The 16,640-nt window shown below is 49.7% G+C and overlaps 1 protein-coding gene across 2 annotated transcripts; it reads left to right on the top strand.

Moving 5' to 3' along the window:
- Positions 1 to 6,800: 6,800 nt before the first annotated feature.
- On the top strand, positions 6,801 to 15,958 carry LOC137542244 (E3 ubiquitin/ISG15 ligase TRIM25-like). 2 transcript variants are annotated; one of them, XM_068264013.1, is made up of 2 exons: positions 6,801 to 6,924; positions 13,914 to 15,958. In XM_068264013.1, the coding sequence occupies exons 1-2, from the start codon at positions 6,852 to 6,854 to the stop codon at positions 15,482 to 15,484; spliced, it is 1,644 nt and encodes a 547-aa protein (XP_068120114.1). In that variant the 5' UTR covers positions 6,801 to 6,851; the 3' UTR covers positions 15,485 to 15,958. The 2 variants fall into 2 exon arrangements, with proteins under 2 accessions (XP_068120114.1, XP_068120115.1); XM_068264014.1 differs by lacking the exon at positions 6,801 to 6,924 and adding an exon at positions 6,931 to 8,232.
- Positions 15,959 to 16,640: the final 682 nt, after the last annotated feature.

Here is a 16,640-nt window from a genome sequence, read left to right as displayed (position 1 = left end):
ATACTATATAAAAATTCTGTGAAATCCAAACGTGGACAGTGAAATGCATATGTAATGTAAGTACAGCCAATATTTAGCTACTGATATGTGTTTTTTTTCTCTGAGACCTTATACCTAACAGCTCCTCTTTAAGCAACACCAGTTGTCTGGCCATCCCGCTGATCCTCTGCCTGGTACACACCATGTAATTTCCCATCAGATAGATCATTCCCAACAGATCGATTTTCTGATCACTTCTATGCAAATCGATCAGACCTGATACGTTTACCCATAGTCCCTGAACAAGCATGCAGCAGATCAGGTGTTTCTGACATTATTGTCAGATCTGACAAGATTAGCTGCATGCTGGCTTCAGGTGTGATTCAGACACTACTGCGGCCAAACAGATAGCAGGACTGCCAGGCAGCTGGTATTGTTTAATAGAAAAGGCAGCCTCTATATTCTCGCTTCAGTTGTCCTTTAACTACCTCAAGACCGCTCCATGCCCATGGGCGTGGCGGCAGCCCCAGGACCGCCTAACGCCGATTGGCGTCAAGTCCTGGGGCTGCATTTTGCAGATCGCGCGCACGTTGTGCACGTATCTTCTGCTCGGGGGGGGGGGCCGCGCTCCACCCCAAATTCAGTTGGGAGACTGTTAGACAGCAAAACCGCCGTCTTTACATGTAGTACAACGCTGCGATCAGCAGCAGCGCTGTACTGGGGACAGCAGTGTGACACACTGGGGGACGAGAGCGATCGGCTCTCATAGGGAGAAGCCTATGGCAGCCGATCACCATGAATGGCTGCCTGCAGGGAGGGAGGTAAAAGGGAAACAAAATAAATAGGTAATTTTAATAAAAAAAGGCATACATAATAAATATATATATATATATATATATATATATATATATATATATATATATATGAACATGGGGAGGGGGGACATCAGACCCAACCAACAGAGAGCTCTGTTGGTGGGGAGAAAAGGGGGGGGGGGGGGGAATCACTTGTGTGCTGTGTTGTGCGGCCCTGCAGCTTGGCCTTAAAGAGGATCTGTACTGTAAAATTCTTGCAATAAAAAGCATATCATTCTATTCATTATGTTCTCCTGGGCCCCTCTGTGCTGTTTCTGCCACTCCCTGCTGCAATCCTGGCTTGTAATTGCCATTTTTATGCAGTGTTTACAAACAAAAGACATAGCAAGTGATAGGCTGAGAATAGCTCAGTGTGTGAGTCATACAGAGTGTGAAGGGGACCTGGAGAGGGTGTGTATAGCTTCTATCCAATCACAAGCAGCACAGCACATTCCAGCCTGACTGTCTGAGCCCAACAGAGGAGAGATTAGATCATATAACAGAGATAATACAGCCACTGTAAAACTAGAAAAGGCTGCAGTTAGACGGAGCACATTAGAACAGGTATAGGAAATTATAGGATAGAAGAAATGATAGAAGAAGGATGACATTTTTGTTACAGAGTCTCATTAAAGCTGCAGTGGCCAATTAAATAAAACATAGCCTGGTCCTTAGGGGGGTTTAGCACTGCGGTCCTGAAGTGGTTAAAGTGAACCTGAGGTGAGAGGGATATGTAGGCTGCCATATGTATTTCCTGTTAACACCAGTTCCTGGGTCTATTTGGCTGCAGTAGTGTCTGAATCGCACACCTGAAACAAGCATGCAGCTAATCCAGTCACACTATAGTCAGCGCACCTGATTTGCTGCATGCTTGTTCAGGGTCTATGGCTAAACGTATTACAGGATCAGCAGAACAGCCAGGCAACTGGTAAATATGACAGCCTCCATACGACGCTCACATTGGGTTCACTTTAAAGAAAACCTGTAACTAAAATAAGTTCCCCTGGGGGTTACTCACCTTAGTAGGGGGAAGCCTCCGGATCTTACCGAAGCTCCCCCCGTCCTCCTGTATCCCACGTTGGTCTCGCTGTGCCCCTCCGCACAGCAGGGATGTAAATATTTACCTTCCCGACTAGCGCAGGCGCAGTATCGGCTCTCCGCTCGGAGATAGGCGGAAATAGCCGTTCGCTGACAGTCTGCTCTACTGCGCAGGCGCAAGTCTCCTGCACCTGCGCAGTAGATCGGACCCAACAGAGATCGGCTATTTCAGCCTATCTCCGCGCTGAGAGCCGCAACAGCGCCCCCACTGGAGCCGGGAAGGTAAATAATAGCAAGTCTGGGCTGACTTGTCGAGTCAGTACAGAGTCTCTAAGGGGCTCTGACACTGGAGACCTCGAACCTCAGCATTTCTGGTTCAGTAATCCTGCACCTACTCAGTAAGGAGACCTTGGGCAAGAAACACTGCTACTGCCTATAGAGCCACGTCCTAGTGGCTGTAGCTCTGGCCTAACACTGCTACTTGCCTATAGAGCGCCCCCTAGTGGCTGCAGCTCTGGCCTAACGCTGCTACTGCCTATAGAGCGCCCCCTAGTGGCTGCAGCTCTGGCCTAACGCTGCTACTGCCTATAGAGCGCCCCCTAGTGGCTGCAGCTCTGGCCTAACGCTGCTACTGCCTATAGAGTGCCCCCTAGTGTCTGCAGCTCTGGCCTAACACTGCTACTGCCTATAGAGCAACCCTAGTGGCTGCAGCTCTGGCCTAACACTGCTACTGCCTATAGAGTGCCCCCTAGTGGCTGCAGCTCTGGCCTAACACTGCTACTGCCTATAGAGTGCCCCCTAGTGGCTGCAGATCTGGCCTAACACTGCTACTGCCTATAGAGCGCCCCCTAGTGGCTGCAGATCTGGCCTAACACTGCTACTGCCTATAGAGCGCCCCCTAGCTGCTGCAGATCTGGCCTAACACTGCTACTGTCTATAGAGCGCCCCCTAGTGGCTGCAGCTCCAGCCTTACACTTCTACTGCCTATAGAGCACCCCCCTAGTGGCTGCAGCTCTGGCCTAAAACTGCTACTGCCTATAGAGTCCCCTAGTGGCTGCAGCTCTAGTCTAACACTGCTACTGCCTACAGAGTGCCCCATAGTGGCTGTAGCTCCGGCCCAACACTGCTACTGCCTATAGAGCACCCCCTACTGGCTGCAGCTCTGGCCTAACACTGCTTCCGCCTATAGAGTGCCCCCTAGTGGTGCAGCACTGGCCTAACACTGCTACTACCTATAGAGTGCCCCCTAGTGGCTACAGCTCTAGCCTAACACTGCTACTGCCTATAGAGCGCCCCCTAGTGGCTGCAGCTCTGGCCTAACACTGCTACTGCCTATAGAGTGCCCCCTAGTGGCTACAGCTCTGGCCTAACACTGCTACTGCCTACTGAGTGTGCTCTAGTGGCTGCAGCTCTGGCCTAACACTGCTAATGCCTATAGAGCGCCCCCTAGTGGCTGCAGCTCTGGCCTAACACTGCTACTGCCTATAGAGTGCCCCCTAGTGGCTACAGCTCTAGCCTAACACTGCTACCGCCTATAGAGCGCCCCCCAGTGGCTGCAGCTCTGACCTAACACTGCTACTACCTATGCTCTATAGCAACAGCAGTAGTGGCTGCAGCTCTGGCCTAACACTGCTACTACCTATAGAGTGCCCCCTAGTGGCTACAGCTCTAGCCTAACACTGCTACTGCCTATAGAGCACCCCCTAGTGGCTGCAGCTCTGGCCTAACACTGCTACTGCCTATAGAGTGCCCCCTAGTGGCTACAGCTCTGGCCTAACACTGCTACTGCCTATAGAGCGCCCCCCAGTGGCTGCAGCTCTGACCTAACACTGCTACTACCTATGCTCTATAGCAACAGCAGTAGTGGCTGCAGCTCTGGCCTAACACTGCTACTGCCTATAGAGCGCCCCCTAGTGGTGCAGCACTGGCCTAACACTGCTACTGCCTATGGAGCGCCCCCTAGTGGCTGCAGCTCTGGTCTAACACTGCTACTGCCTATAGAGCGCCCCCTAGTGGTGCAGCACTGGCCTAACACTGCTACTGCCTATGGAGCGCCCCCTAGTGGCTGCAGCTCTGGCCTAACACTGCTACCGCCTATAGAGTGCCCCCTAGTGGTTGAAGCTCTGGTCTAACACTGCTATTGCCTATAGAGAGCCCCCTAGTGGTGCAGCACTGTCCTAACACTGCTACTGCCTATAGAGCGCCCCCTAGTGGCTGCAGCTCTGGCCTAACACTGCTACCGCCTATAGAGTGCCCCCTAGTGGTTGAAGCTCTGGTCTAACACTGCTATTGCCTATAGAGAGCCCCCTAGTGGCTGCAGCTCTGGCCTAACACTGCTACTGCCTATAGAGCGCCCCCTAGTGGCTGCAGCTCCGGCCTAACACTGCTACTACTTATGCTCTATACTCTATAGCAGCCTTTCTCAACCTTTCTACCATGGAGGAACCCTTTTGGATCTCAAGGAACCCCTGCAAACAATTTTTTGGTCTCGAGGAACCCCTGCATTTATTTTGCAGGAGGCATGGTCTTTAAAAGTATGTGTGGCTGTTTATTTCACTACCCCCTATTACACTGCCACTCATTATACCATCTCCTGATGCCCTAATTTAGTGCTTCTTGTTACAGTACCCCCTATTATAGTGTGCTCTATTATACTTCCCCCACGATGGGGGAAAATGCCAAGGAACCCCTGCAGAGTCCTCAAGGAACCCTGGTTGAGAAAGCCTGCTCTATAGCAACAGCAGTAGTGGCTGCAGCTCTGGCCTAACACTGCTACTGCCTATAGAGCACCCCCTAGTGGCTGCAGCTCTGGCCTAACACTGCTACTGCCTATAGAGCACCCCCTAGTGGCTGCAGCTCTGGCCTAACACTGCTACTGCCTATAGAGAGCTACCTACGGTAGTGGCTGCAGCTCCGGCCTAACACTGCTACCGCCTATAGAGAGCTACCTACGGTAGTGGCTGCAGCTCTGGCCTAACACTGCTACTGCCTATAGAGAATGCCCCCTAGTGGCTGCAGCTCTGGCCTAACACTGCTACTACCTATAGAGGGCCCCCTAGTGGCTGCAGCTCCGGCCTAACACTGCTACTGCCTATAGAGAGCTACCTACGGTAGTGGCTGCAGCTCTGGCCTAACACTGCTACTGCCTATAGAGAGTGCCCCCTAGTGGCTGCAGCTCCGGCCTAACACTGCTACTGCCTATAGAGTCCCCTAGTGGCTGCAGCTCCTGCCTAACACTGCTACTGCCTATAGAGCGCCCTCTAGTGGCTGTAGCTCTGGCCTAACACTGCTACTGCCTATGGAGCGCCCCCTGGTGGCTGCAGCTCTGGCCTAACACTGCTACTGCCTATAGAGTGCCCCCTAGTGGCTGCAGCTCCTGCCTAACACTGCTACTGCCTATAGAGCGCCCTCTAGTGGCTGTAGCTCTGGCCTAACACTGCTACTGCCTATGGAGCGCCCCCTAGTGGCTGCAGCTCTGGCCTAACACTGCTACTGCCTATAGAGCGCCCCCTAGTGGCTGCTGCTCTGGCCTATCACTGCTACTGCCTATAGAGTGCCCCCTAGTGGCTGCAGCTCTGGCCTAACACTGCTACTGCCTATAGAGCGCCTCCTAGTGGCTGCGGCTCTGACCTAACACTGCTACTGCCTATAGAGCGTGTCCTAGTGTCTGCACCTCTGGCCTAATACTGCTACCGCCTATACAGCACCCCCTAGTGGCTGAAGCTCTGGCCTAACACTACTACTACCTATGCTCTAAAGCAGGGGTCAGGAACCTTTTTGGCTGAGAGCCATAAACGCTACATATTTTAAAATGTAATTCCGTGAGAGCCATACAATGTTTAACACTGGGACAGTAGGGCTCAAGTCCCTGTTGCCATGGTGATGTGTTTACCAGTTGATCCGCTAGGCAGCGGAAATGTCAGACACGTCTAAGCTTGTCTTGGGTTTCAGCAACATCAGCAATTTCCCCAAGTGCCAGACAGGAGATATACCGACTAACAGCTTGTACAATTAGCTAGCTGACTTGGGGGCTGATTCACTTTTTAGGATGAGATCCCTGCACCCCGCACTTTGATTGGCCCAATAGGCTGCCTGTCACTTGACAGGCAGCCTATTGGGTCAAAGTGCAGTGATCTCGTCCTACAAAGCCACTGGACCTGACAGGGCCCAGAGTGGGACAATTGGAGCAGCCATTCATTTTGGGGTAGAGTGAGTAAGTTAGTAGTGCAAGCTACAGCAGTAGTGTGCCTACTTTGAAAATTGTATTTGCGCTGCCACACTAAGCTGCGCTGCTTGAGCACTGTAGCTTAGTGAATCAACCCCTACTGATTTGTCTGTGAGCCAGATGTAGCCATCAAAAGAGCAACATCTGGCTCCCGAAGCCATAGGTTCTCTACCCCTGCTCTGTAGCAACAGCCGTCGTGGCTGCAGCTCTGGCCCAACACTGCTACTGCCTATAGAGTGCCCCCTAGTAGCTTCAGCTCTGGCCTAACACTGCTACTGCCTATATAGTGCCCCCTATTGGGGCACCTATGGCTGGCTAACCTATACTGGGGCACCTGTAGCTGGCTAACCTATACTGGGGCACCTATACCTGGCTAACCTATACTGGGGCACCTATACCTAGCTAACCTATACTGGGGGCACCTATACCTAGCTAACCTATACTGGGGGCACCTATACCTGGCTAACCTATGTGTCTGCTGCTGCATTATGTGTGGAGGGGGGAAATTATAGAGATCTGTCAATGAAGGAAATGTTTTCTGTGTGTAAACGTTGTGGTGTTGGGGAGAGGGGGGTGTTCCCATGCTGAACGTTCCTCGACTTGCCGGAGGGTTTTGGGGGCTGAGCACAGAGGAGGCCCCTGTACGGTGATGACAGTGAGTGACTGCATGTGACGCACATTAATATACACCCATTTCCTGGTATGAGGGGAGCAGAGACACTGGTGGGAAATAAACCTGTGTGATCCTGATCTGTATGCTTTGTACTCAGAATAGTGATAGAAGACCCCTGCACCTCTACCTACCACATCACAGGCCAGGCCAGCCAGGTAATAATACTTTACTGCTAATCCTGCCTGCCCTCTCAGCACATTCTCTGCATACCAACAGCTAACGGCAGATAATCACTCACTTCCTGCTTTACTTTCACTTCTGCATTCCTCCATCTCTCCACCACGCACTCACACCGATCTCCCAACGGTGAGGACATTCCAACCACCGGACTGCCAGCTCAGAGGTCCGCCATCTCTCCACCACGCACTCACACCGATCTCCCAACGGTGAGGACATTCCAACCATCGGACTGCCAGCTCAGAGGTCCGCCATCTCTCCACCACGCACTCACACCGATCTCCAAACGCTGAGGACACTACTGATCGTACACCAGACTGCCAGCTCAGAGGTCCACCTCGCACTCACACCGATCTCAGAAACGCTGAGGACACTGCTGATCGTACACCAGACTGCCAGCTCAGAGGTCCACCACGCACTCACACCGATCTCCGAACGCTGAGGACACTGCTGATCGTACACCAGACTGCCAGCTCAGAGGTCCACCACGCACTCACATCGATCTCCGAACGCTGAGGACACTACTGATCATACACCAGACTGCCAGCTCAGAGGTCCACCACGCACTCACATCGATCTCAGAACGCTGAGGACACTGCTGATCGTACACCAGACTGCCAGCTCAGAGGTCCACCACGCACTCACATCGATCTCTGAACGCTGAGGACACTGCTGATCGTACACCAGACTGCCAGCTCAGAGGTCCACCACGCACTCACATTGATCTCCGAACGCTGAGGACACTACTGATCATACACCAGACTGCCAGCTCAGAGGTCCACCACGCACTCACATCGATCTCTGAACGCTGAGGACACTGCTGATCGTACACCAGACTGCCAGCTCAGAGGTCCACCACGCACTCACATCGATCTCCGAACGCTGAGGACACTACTGATCATACACCAGACTGCCAGCTCAGAGGTCCACCACGCACTCACATCGACCTCCAAACTCTGAGGACACTCCAGTCACCGGACTGCAAACTCAGACGTCCGCCATCTCTCCACCACGCACTCACACCGATCTCCGAACGCTGAGGACACTCCAGCCACCGGACTGCCAGCTCAGACGTCCGCCATCTCTCCACCACGCACTCACACTGAATTAACGCTGAGGACACTCCAGCCACCGAAGCGCCAGCTCAGAGGTCTGCCATCTCCACCACGCACTCTCACTGACCTCCAAACGCTGAGGACACTACTGATCGTACACCAGACAGCCAGCCTCTGCCAGGAATATATAGATATAAGCATTTCTGGCACCAGAAAACCAGGATAATTAAGGTAAAAATGTGAATCTTCTTTTATTTTACGTTCTTCTATATGAAATGAAGTGTAAAAGGACACCTGAAGTGAGAGGGGTATGGAGGCTGTCATATTTATTTCCTTTTAAACAATGAACATTGCCTGGCTGTCCTGATGATCCTCTGCCTCTTAGCCAAAGCCCTGAACAAGCATTCAGATCAGATCGTTTTACCAGGGGAATAGCTAGAAGTCATAGGCCCCCATAGCTAAAATTTAGAGTAGCTAGAGGTCTTTTGGCGTCATAGCCGTAATTCACATTACGGCATATGGCGATGCCGGCTATGCCCAAATTTCCATTGCCGTTTCTGCCAGACTCGGTCCGATTAGCTTCCTATGTATAGGCATCTAGATTAACCTCCCAATACAGGTAGCCAGATTAGCACCCCCCACCCCCACCATGTACAGGTAGCCAGACTAGCCCCCAGTGTGTAGATTAGTAGTTAGTAGCTATATTAGCCCCCCCCCTCCCCAATTTAGGTAGTCAGATTACCGCCTAGGTAAAGGTAGTCAGATTAGCCCCCCAGTATAGGTAGCCAGATCAGGGGAGGTTATTATTCTATCTGAATACTGTTCCTCCAAACCTTTTACACTGGCACCTTCACTGTCTCTCTCATGTTTTGGAGGTTCATGCTGTTCGTGTCATATTGCTGTCATATACTGTCCTCCTGGACAATCATCTACCTCTAGACCTCTTCTCTGCATGGCTTCTCCAGTTCCTCTCCACTGACGTACCGTTTATATTCATCGGGAACTTCAATGTATCAACTGCCATACTGTCACTAAACTTCTCAAACTAGCCTCTTATGACCTTTCCCAATGGTCCTCTATGTCCAATCACAAAGATGGCCATGCTCTGGACCTAGTCTTCACTCGGCTTTGCTCTGTTTCAACCTTTAATAACATTCCCTCTCAGATCACAACCTTATAACATTCCCAATCTGTCTCCTCCTCCCCCAGCACTGCACCCCACCCACTCACGTAGGAATCATCACAACACTGATCTCCAGTCCCTGGCTGATCCTTTAAAATCATCCTACACGGACCATGAGGCAGCATCCACCCACTATTCCAACATAGTCACCGCTGTCATGAACACAGCTCCCCCTCACCAACATTTACCCCCACCGCATCAACAGACAGCCCTGGCTGATTGAACCCATCAAACAACTGAAAGGACAGTCCAGAGTGGCGGAGCGACAGTGCAGGAAAAGCTTCACTGCAGAAGACTTCCAGCATTATAACAATGTGCTGCTCCAGATCAGAGACTCCCTTTCCCTTGCAGAGCAGTCCTACTTCTCATTCACCTCTTCACAGTCCTATAACCCTAAACAACTTTTCAACACCTTCAACTCCCTACTCCGCCCCCCCCCCCCCCCCCAACTTCACTCTGCCAATCCCTCCATTGGCTGCCAATCACCAAAGGGTCCAGTTCAAACTCCTATCATACAAAGCTCTACATTGGCTCTCCCTCCATACATTTCCTAATCAATCTGCAGATATCATCCCTCCCGGAACCTTCGCTCCTCCCAGGAGACCCTCTCGTTATCTCCTCTGACATTTAGAATATCAGAATAAGTTTCTTCATAGACATTTATTTATAGACTTCTCACAAGTGTCACCTCTCCTTTGGAACTCTTTACCACTGCCTATCCGTCATGCTCCAAGCCTGAAAATCTTCATATGTACCCTCAAGACCCACCTATTCAGACAAGCTTATAATTTGCTATAGCTAGAATTTAAAGGTCACTGCCTCATTTGCTAGCACCTTTGTCTACTCCCCCAGTGTCTCCACCCCACTACCCTCTAGATTGTAAGCTCACATGGGCAGGCTCCTCCCCCTGTCTCCACCCCACTTCACTCTAGATTGTAGGCTCACATGGGCAGGCTCCTCCCCCTGAAGTCTCCACCCCACTTCGCTCTAGATTGTAAACTCACATAGGCAGGCTCCTCCCCCTAATGTCTCCACCCCACTACCCTCTAGATTGTAAACTCACAAGGGTCGGCTCCTCCTCCTTGTGTTTACTAATTCTGTAAAAATTATCAAGTGAACATCTATCAGTTTTGGTGATGTTGTTAAAACTACACATTAATTGTATGGATCTGTACTCGTGCCACTGGTTGTCCTGACTGTACAGTATGTAGATACTCATGTATCTATGCTCCTCATTGTTGTAGGGTTTGCACATTGAGTAGCGCTACAGAATATGTTGGTGATCTATAAATAAAAATAATTATCCCTCCAAGTATAGGTAGCCAGACTATCCCCCCATGTATAGGTAGCCAGATTATCCCCCCATGTATAGGTGGCCAGATTATCCCCCCTCCCCCCCCCCCCATGTATAGGTAGAGAGATTGGCCCTCATTAGCATCTGAATGGACAGAATGTAAGCGATGAGCGCAGGGGATGTCGTTTATCGCTATCCGAATGCCCATGTAAACTGGCCCTAAGAAACACCTGATCTGCATGCTTATTAACCACTTCAGCCTACAGTGTTGTTCCACCACGAGTCTCCACAGTGCAGTGAATATTAATTAGTCATGTGGCTGGCCGCGGAGGAGGAGGAAGGGAGACCTCCTCCTCCTGCATTACTGAGCATGTGCAAACAGTCTAACGCTGCTTAGCCCAGTATAACGTACAGCATGCAGCACTTTGTTTAAACGTGCTGCGTTACTATGTGACGCAACGTGTGCACTGTGAACAAGCACATTGATTTTACAGTGCTGTGAGTTAGGCTGCGTTACTGGCTGCTGTAACGTGGGACTTTAACGTCCCACTGTAAAACCAACCTAACAGGAAGATTAAGAAAGAAATGTAAAAAAAAATATTATTTCTCAGTTTTTGGCCATTATAGTTTGAAATTAATACATGCTACCGTAATTAAAAATCAAGTATTTTATTTGCCCATTTGTCCCGGTTATTAAACTGTTTAAATTATGTCCCTATCACAATTTATGGCGCCAATATTTATTTTTAGAAATAAAGGTGCATTTTGTCAATTTGCGTCCATCACTTTTTACAAGCTTATAATTTTAAAAAAATATAATATACTCTCTTGACATGCATATTTAAAAAGTCCAGACCCTTAGGTAACTATGGTTTTTTTTTTTAATTGTAATTTTTTTTTATTTAATTAAAACATGTATTTGGGTAATTTTTGGTGTGGGAGGTAAACAGCTAATTTTAAAGGAGTTCTCAGGCAGATTTAACAAAATAAGCGCTACTTACCCGGAGCTTCCTCCAGCCCCAAGCTCCCAGCATGTCCCTCGCCGCAGCTCTGCCCTCAGCCATTCGCCGCAGCTCCATCCCGGTCCCCTGACGTCATCGCCGGGGATCGGGACGGAGCTGCAGCGAACGGCTGCGGGCAGAGCTGCGGCGAGGGACATGCTGGGAGCTTGGGGCTGGAGAAAGCCCCGGGTAAGTAGCGCTTATTTTGTTAAATTTGCCTGAGAACTCCTTTAAATGTAATATATGTGGGTGCAGTTTACTATTTGGCCACAAGATGGCCACAGTCAAAAAAGTCCTGGAAGCGAACGATCACGCTTTCAGGAACTAGAAAGAGGACGGGAAACTTTTTTTTTTGCAGAAAAAAAAGGCGGTCTCTTATAAGAGACCGTCGATTTTCTGCGGGGGGCTTAGATCGGTGAATGGGAACTATATTCCCATTCACTGATCGGGGGCCTAACGGCAGGCGGCGATTGTGCTCCTCAGGCAGCAGGAGCTGCACAGTCTATCTGGACAGATATATCCGTCCAGATAGACTTAAGTGGTTTAGGGACTCTGGCTAATAGAGGAAGAGGATTGGCAGGACCGCCAGGCAATGTGCATTGTCTGAAAGGAGATAAAATGTCAACCTCCATATCCCTCTCCCTTCAGGTTCCCTTTAAGGATTTGGCATGCTGAGTCTTGTACTCTTTACCCTATCCCTGGAAGCCACTCTGTCATGCGCCGCACCTTGTCCCTCCTCCCCATAGCAACACAGGCATCGCTGCACTACAGCAGAGCCAGGCATCTATACAGAGATGAAGCCCTGCTGCCTTCAGATGATGAGCATTATGCTGTGTACACATCTCATGTTTCATTCTGTAGCCATCGGCTCTCCATACGGCTACACATTCTTTTATCTCTGACTGCAGAAGAGCAGAGGTTAGAATACAGCAGAGAGTTTCTGTTTGCATGCTGCATTACTGTAATCATGCCTTCCTAATTGTGAGGTCTTATGATTGAACTGGATGTCATATCATGCAATATATATGGATGCTTTTACACCAGCTGCTGTGACCACAAACATTACACTGCTTTCAGGCCAGTGAGAGGTCAGACAACTGCACACAAGGGAAGCTGTGCTCATCCTGATGAGGGCCCAGGATTTACATGGGAAAGGAATCCCCTCATCACCTCCTTTCCTCTTTATATCCTGGGCCCTTATCAGGATGAACATAGCTTTCCATGTTTGTGTGTGTATATTTCACCAGCATTGTGGTCTGGCTCTCCTGTCCCCTATGCCAGCGCTGCCTATTTACATAATGGTGCATGTAGTGCAGTTTGTCGCTCCCTGGAGATTTTAGACTGATGTATGTGCATACATGAGTTCCTTAGAATGGTGGAACCAGACAGGCCTCAGGGTGAATCCCAGGTTCGGGTGCATGGAATGCTTGCTTGCCGACTGGTGTGGGTACAGTAGGGACCCTTTCTATGGAGGTAACCTCAATGCTGGTGAAAGGGTCTAGTACAGAATATTCTTGCATGCAATCCATTTTGGAAGTGAACATCCTCCATTTAGTGCAACTGAATTCAAATTGAATTCCAGTTGCTTTTATCATGACTAGAGTTTGAGCTTGCTGTGGGTGTTTAGGTTAAAGGAAACCTTAAGTGTAAAAAATAAATTGAGTTTTACTCACCTGGGGCTTACCTCAGCCCCCTGCAGCTGATCGGTGCCCACGACGAGTCGCTCTGATGCTCCGGGTCCCGCTGGCGGCCACTTCCGGTTTCGCCGTCAGGCTGGGGAACGTGGCTGATACTACGCGTTCCCAGCCAAAATAGCATCCCTATGCGGCCATGAGTTTTACTTACCTGGGGCATCTACCAGCCCCCTGCAGCCATCCTGTGCCCTCAGTCACTCATGGCTCCTCTGGTCCCCCGCTGCCAGCTAGTTTCGTTTTTCCCGACTGAGAGTCGGCCGGCCGCCATGCGTACCTTTTTACACATTCCCGCTGGTGCAGGAAGCTATTGCGGACACCAACAAGTAAATTTTTACGCATTACGAGTGTAATGCATAAAATTTTACGCATTACACCCGTTACGGCGTTACGCGTAAAAATTTACTTGTTGGTGTCCGCAATAGCGTCCTGCACAAGCGGGAATGCGTAAAAAGGTACACATGGCGGCCAGCCAAATCCTAGTCGGCAAAAACGAAACTAGCTGGCAGCGGGGGACCAGAGCAGCCATGAGTGACTGAGGGCACAGGATGGCTGCAGGGGGCTGGTACATGCCCCAGGTAAGTAAAACTCATGGTTTTTTTTAGAGTTAAGGTTCCCTTTAAGGATTGTTTGTCGGTAGGACAGCTATATACGTAATGTGGGCTTTAATTGTAAGCTTATTATGTCAGACTGTAGCTCCTAATTCACATTTCTCACTCTTTTGTCTCTTGTTTTGATGGCAGACATGGCGTCCTCCGTATTGAGGGAAGAGCTGGACTGTTCCATCTGTCTGAACATTTATAGAGATCCCGTGACACTGAGATGTGGTCACAACTTCTGCCGGGATTGCATACAGTGTGTGCTGGACACGCAGGGGGCCTCTGGAGTCTATAACTGTCCGGAGTGCCGAGAGGAGTTCCACGAACGCCCCACGCTGAGAAAGAACAAGACTTTGTGCAATATTACTGAGCATTTTGTCTCCTCTCAGCCAGACCAAATACAGAGCCAAATATTATGTACCAACTGCATCCATACTTCTGTACCTGCTGTGAAAACGTGCCTACTATGTGAGTCTTCCTTGTGTGACGACCACCTGAAGGTCCATAGCAAAGCCCCAGAACACATCTTAATCGAACCGACCAGTTCATTGGTCAATAGAAAGTGCGCCACCCACAAGAAAATCCTGGAATATTACTGCTCCGAGGATGCTAGCTACATCTGCATCTCCTGTCGGCTGGATGGGGAACACAAGGGGCATAAAATCAGTCTCATGAAGGACATTTCAGACAAGAAGAAGGATAAACTGAAAAATGTCCAGAAGAAACTGACTTCAGAGTTTGAGAAGATTGTGAGAGAAGTCCAGAAACTGAAAGAGTGCGTGAAGAAAGTGGAGAATAAAGCAGCCAATGAAATGGAGAGGGTCACTGCTGTGTTCATGGACATCAGGAGACATCTGGAAGATCTTGAAAAACAAGTCTTGACTGAAGTCTCCAGACAGAAAGAGCAGGCCGCGCAGTCAGTCTCACATCTTATCAAGAAGCTGGAGATTGAACAGGATGAGTTGTCTACAAATATACGTCACATTCAATACCTTCTTGAGATAAGCGACCCATATACTATCTTACAAGAATCACGCATGGAGGGTTTGATGCACAAGAAGAATGTAGATAAGGTTGATAAAAGGCAATTAGAGGGAGCCCATGGTGGGAATGATATAGAAGAATCTCTCATCTCGAAAGCCTTATATTCGGGTTTGTCAGACTTTCTATCAGTCGTGAAACTTAAGATTCCTGGTTCAGGGACAAACGGGGTCGTTCTTGACATAAACACTGCTTGTGAAGACATTGATATATCGGGGGACTTGAAAACTATATCCAGATCAGAAGTGAAACAGTATCACCCTCAGAAGTTTCAGTATTATCCCCAGGTGTTGAGCTCAGCTAGTTTTTGCTCAGGGAAGCATTCTTGGGAAGTGGAGACCAGCGATATTGGGAACTGGAGGATCGGGGTGTCTTACTCGAGTATTGAGCGGAGTGGAGATCAGTCATATTTTGGAGATAATAAGAAATCCTGGTGTCTACGTAGATACAATAATAGCCAATATTCATTTATACATGATGCTAAAGAGGTCCCCTTACCCCACAAGGTCTCCGGTTTCCGGCTGAAAATTTGCTTGGATTACGACGCTGGTCATTTGTCCTTCTATGAGCTTTGTGGTCACACGAAACACCTCCATACCTTCACTGCCAGCTTCACTGAGCCCCTCCACGCTGCTTTCTGTGTGTGGGATGACTGGGTGAAAATAACAACATAGAATGTAACATGAAGTGGTCATCGGGCCTGGAAAGCATTGTGCTTGAGGACTACTGGCATTGCCGTGACTGCTGCTGGCCATTATCATGTACTTCTTAGCATGCTTCTCCAGCTTATTGCAGTGATTGTCCTGGATAAACACATTGGGAGGGATAATGATGAGAATGTTTTATAAGGAAGGGGGATAGTTATAACACACATTTGGTTCCAGAGTCCAGGTTAGAAAGAGAGTGGCGGTCAGCATATCCCTTTATGGACCAGAGCTTCAGCTATATGCTTTATTAGCACTTGTGATACCTTAACAGCTTGTGTGTCTCGTTTATTTTCAGAAAAGACTGGCCTTTCTTTGGTGGTATATATTTTCAGAACTTTTATTGTATTCTATATGCAGTTTAAAGGGATTCAAGGAAAAAAAATGTAAAAAAAAAATGCTCTATTTTTCAGTCTTCTCACATATTTTAAAGGGAAGGTTCAGGGACGCCTTGAAAAAAATAAAAATCCATATCCACTTACCTGGGGCTTCCTCCAGCCCGTGGCAGGCAGGAGGTGCCCTCGCCGCCGCTCCAGAGGCTCCCGGTCGTCTTCGATGGCCGACCCGACCTGGCCGGCTGCCAGGTCGGGCTCTTCTGCGCCCCAAGGCCCGGCACTTCTGCGTCCCACGCGGGCGCGCTGACGTCATTGGACGTCCGCCGGGCTGTACTGCGCAGGCGCAGAACGACTGCGCCTGCGCAGTACAGCCCGGACGCCCGCGTGGGACGCAGAAGAGCCCGTCCTTGGAGCGCAGAAGAGCCCGACCTGGCAGCCGGGCCTGGCCAGGTCGGCCACCGAAGACGACTGGGAGCCTCTGGAGCGGCGGCGAGGGCACCTCCTGCCTGCCACGGGCTGGAGGAAGCCCCAGGTAAGTGGATATGGATTTTTATTTTTTTCAAGGCGTCCCTGAACCTTCCCTTTAAAGGGTTACTTAACCACTTCGCATTCAGTCGTTTTCACTTTATGCATCCGAGCAATGTTCACCTCCTATTCATAAGCCTATAACTTTATCACTACTTATCACAATGAACTGATCTATATCTTTTTCCGACACCAATTAGGCTTTCTTTGGGGGGGTACATTTTGCTAAGAGCCACTTTACTGTAAATGCATTTTAACAGGAAGAA

The sequence above is a fragment of the Hyperolius riggenbachi genome, chromosome 12 (genome assembly GCF_040937935.1).
Source record: "Hyperolius riggenbachi isolate aHypRig1 chromosome 12, aHypRig1.pri, whole genome shotgun sequence".
Classification (NCBI taxonomy): domain Eukaryota; kingdom Metazoa; phylum Chordata; class Amphibia; order Anura; family Hyperoliidae; genus Hyperolius; species Hyperolius riggenbachi.
This window is presented reverse-complemented; position numbering and strand designations above follow the sequence as displayed.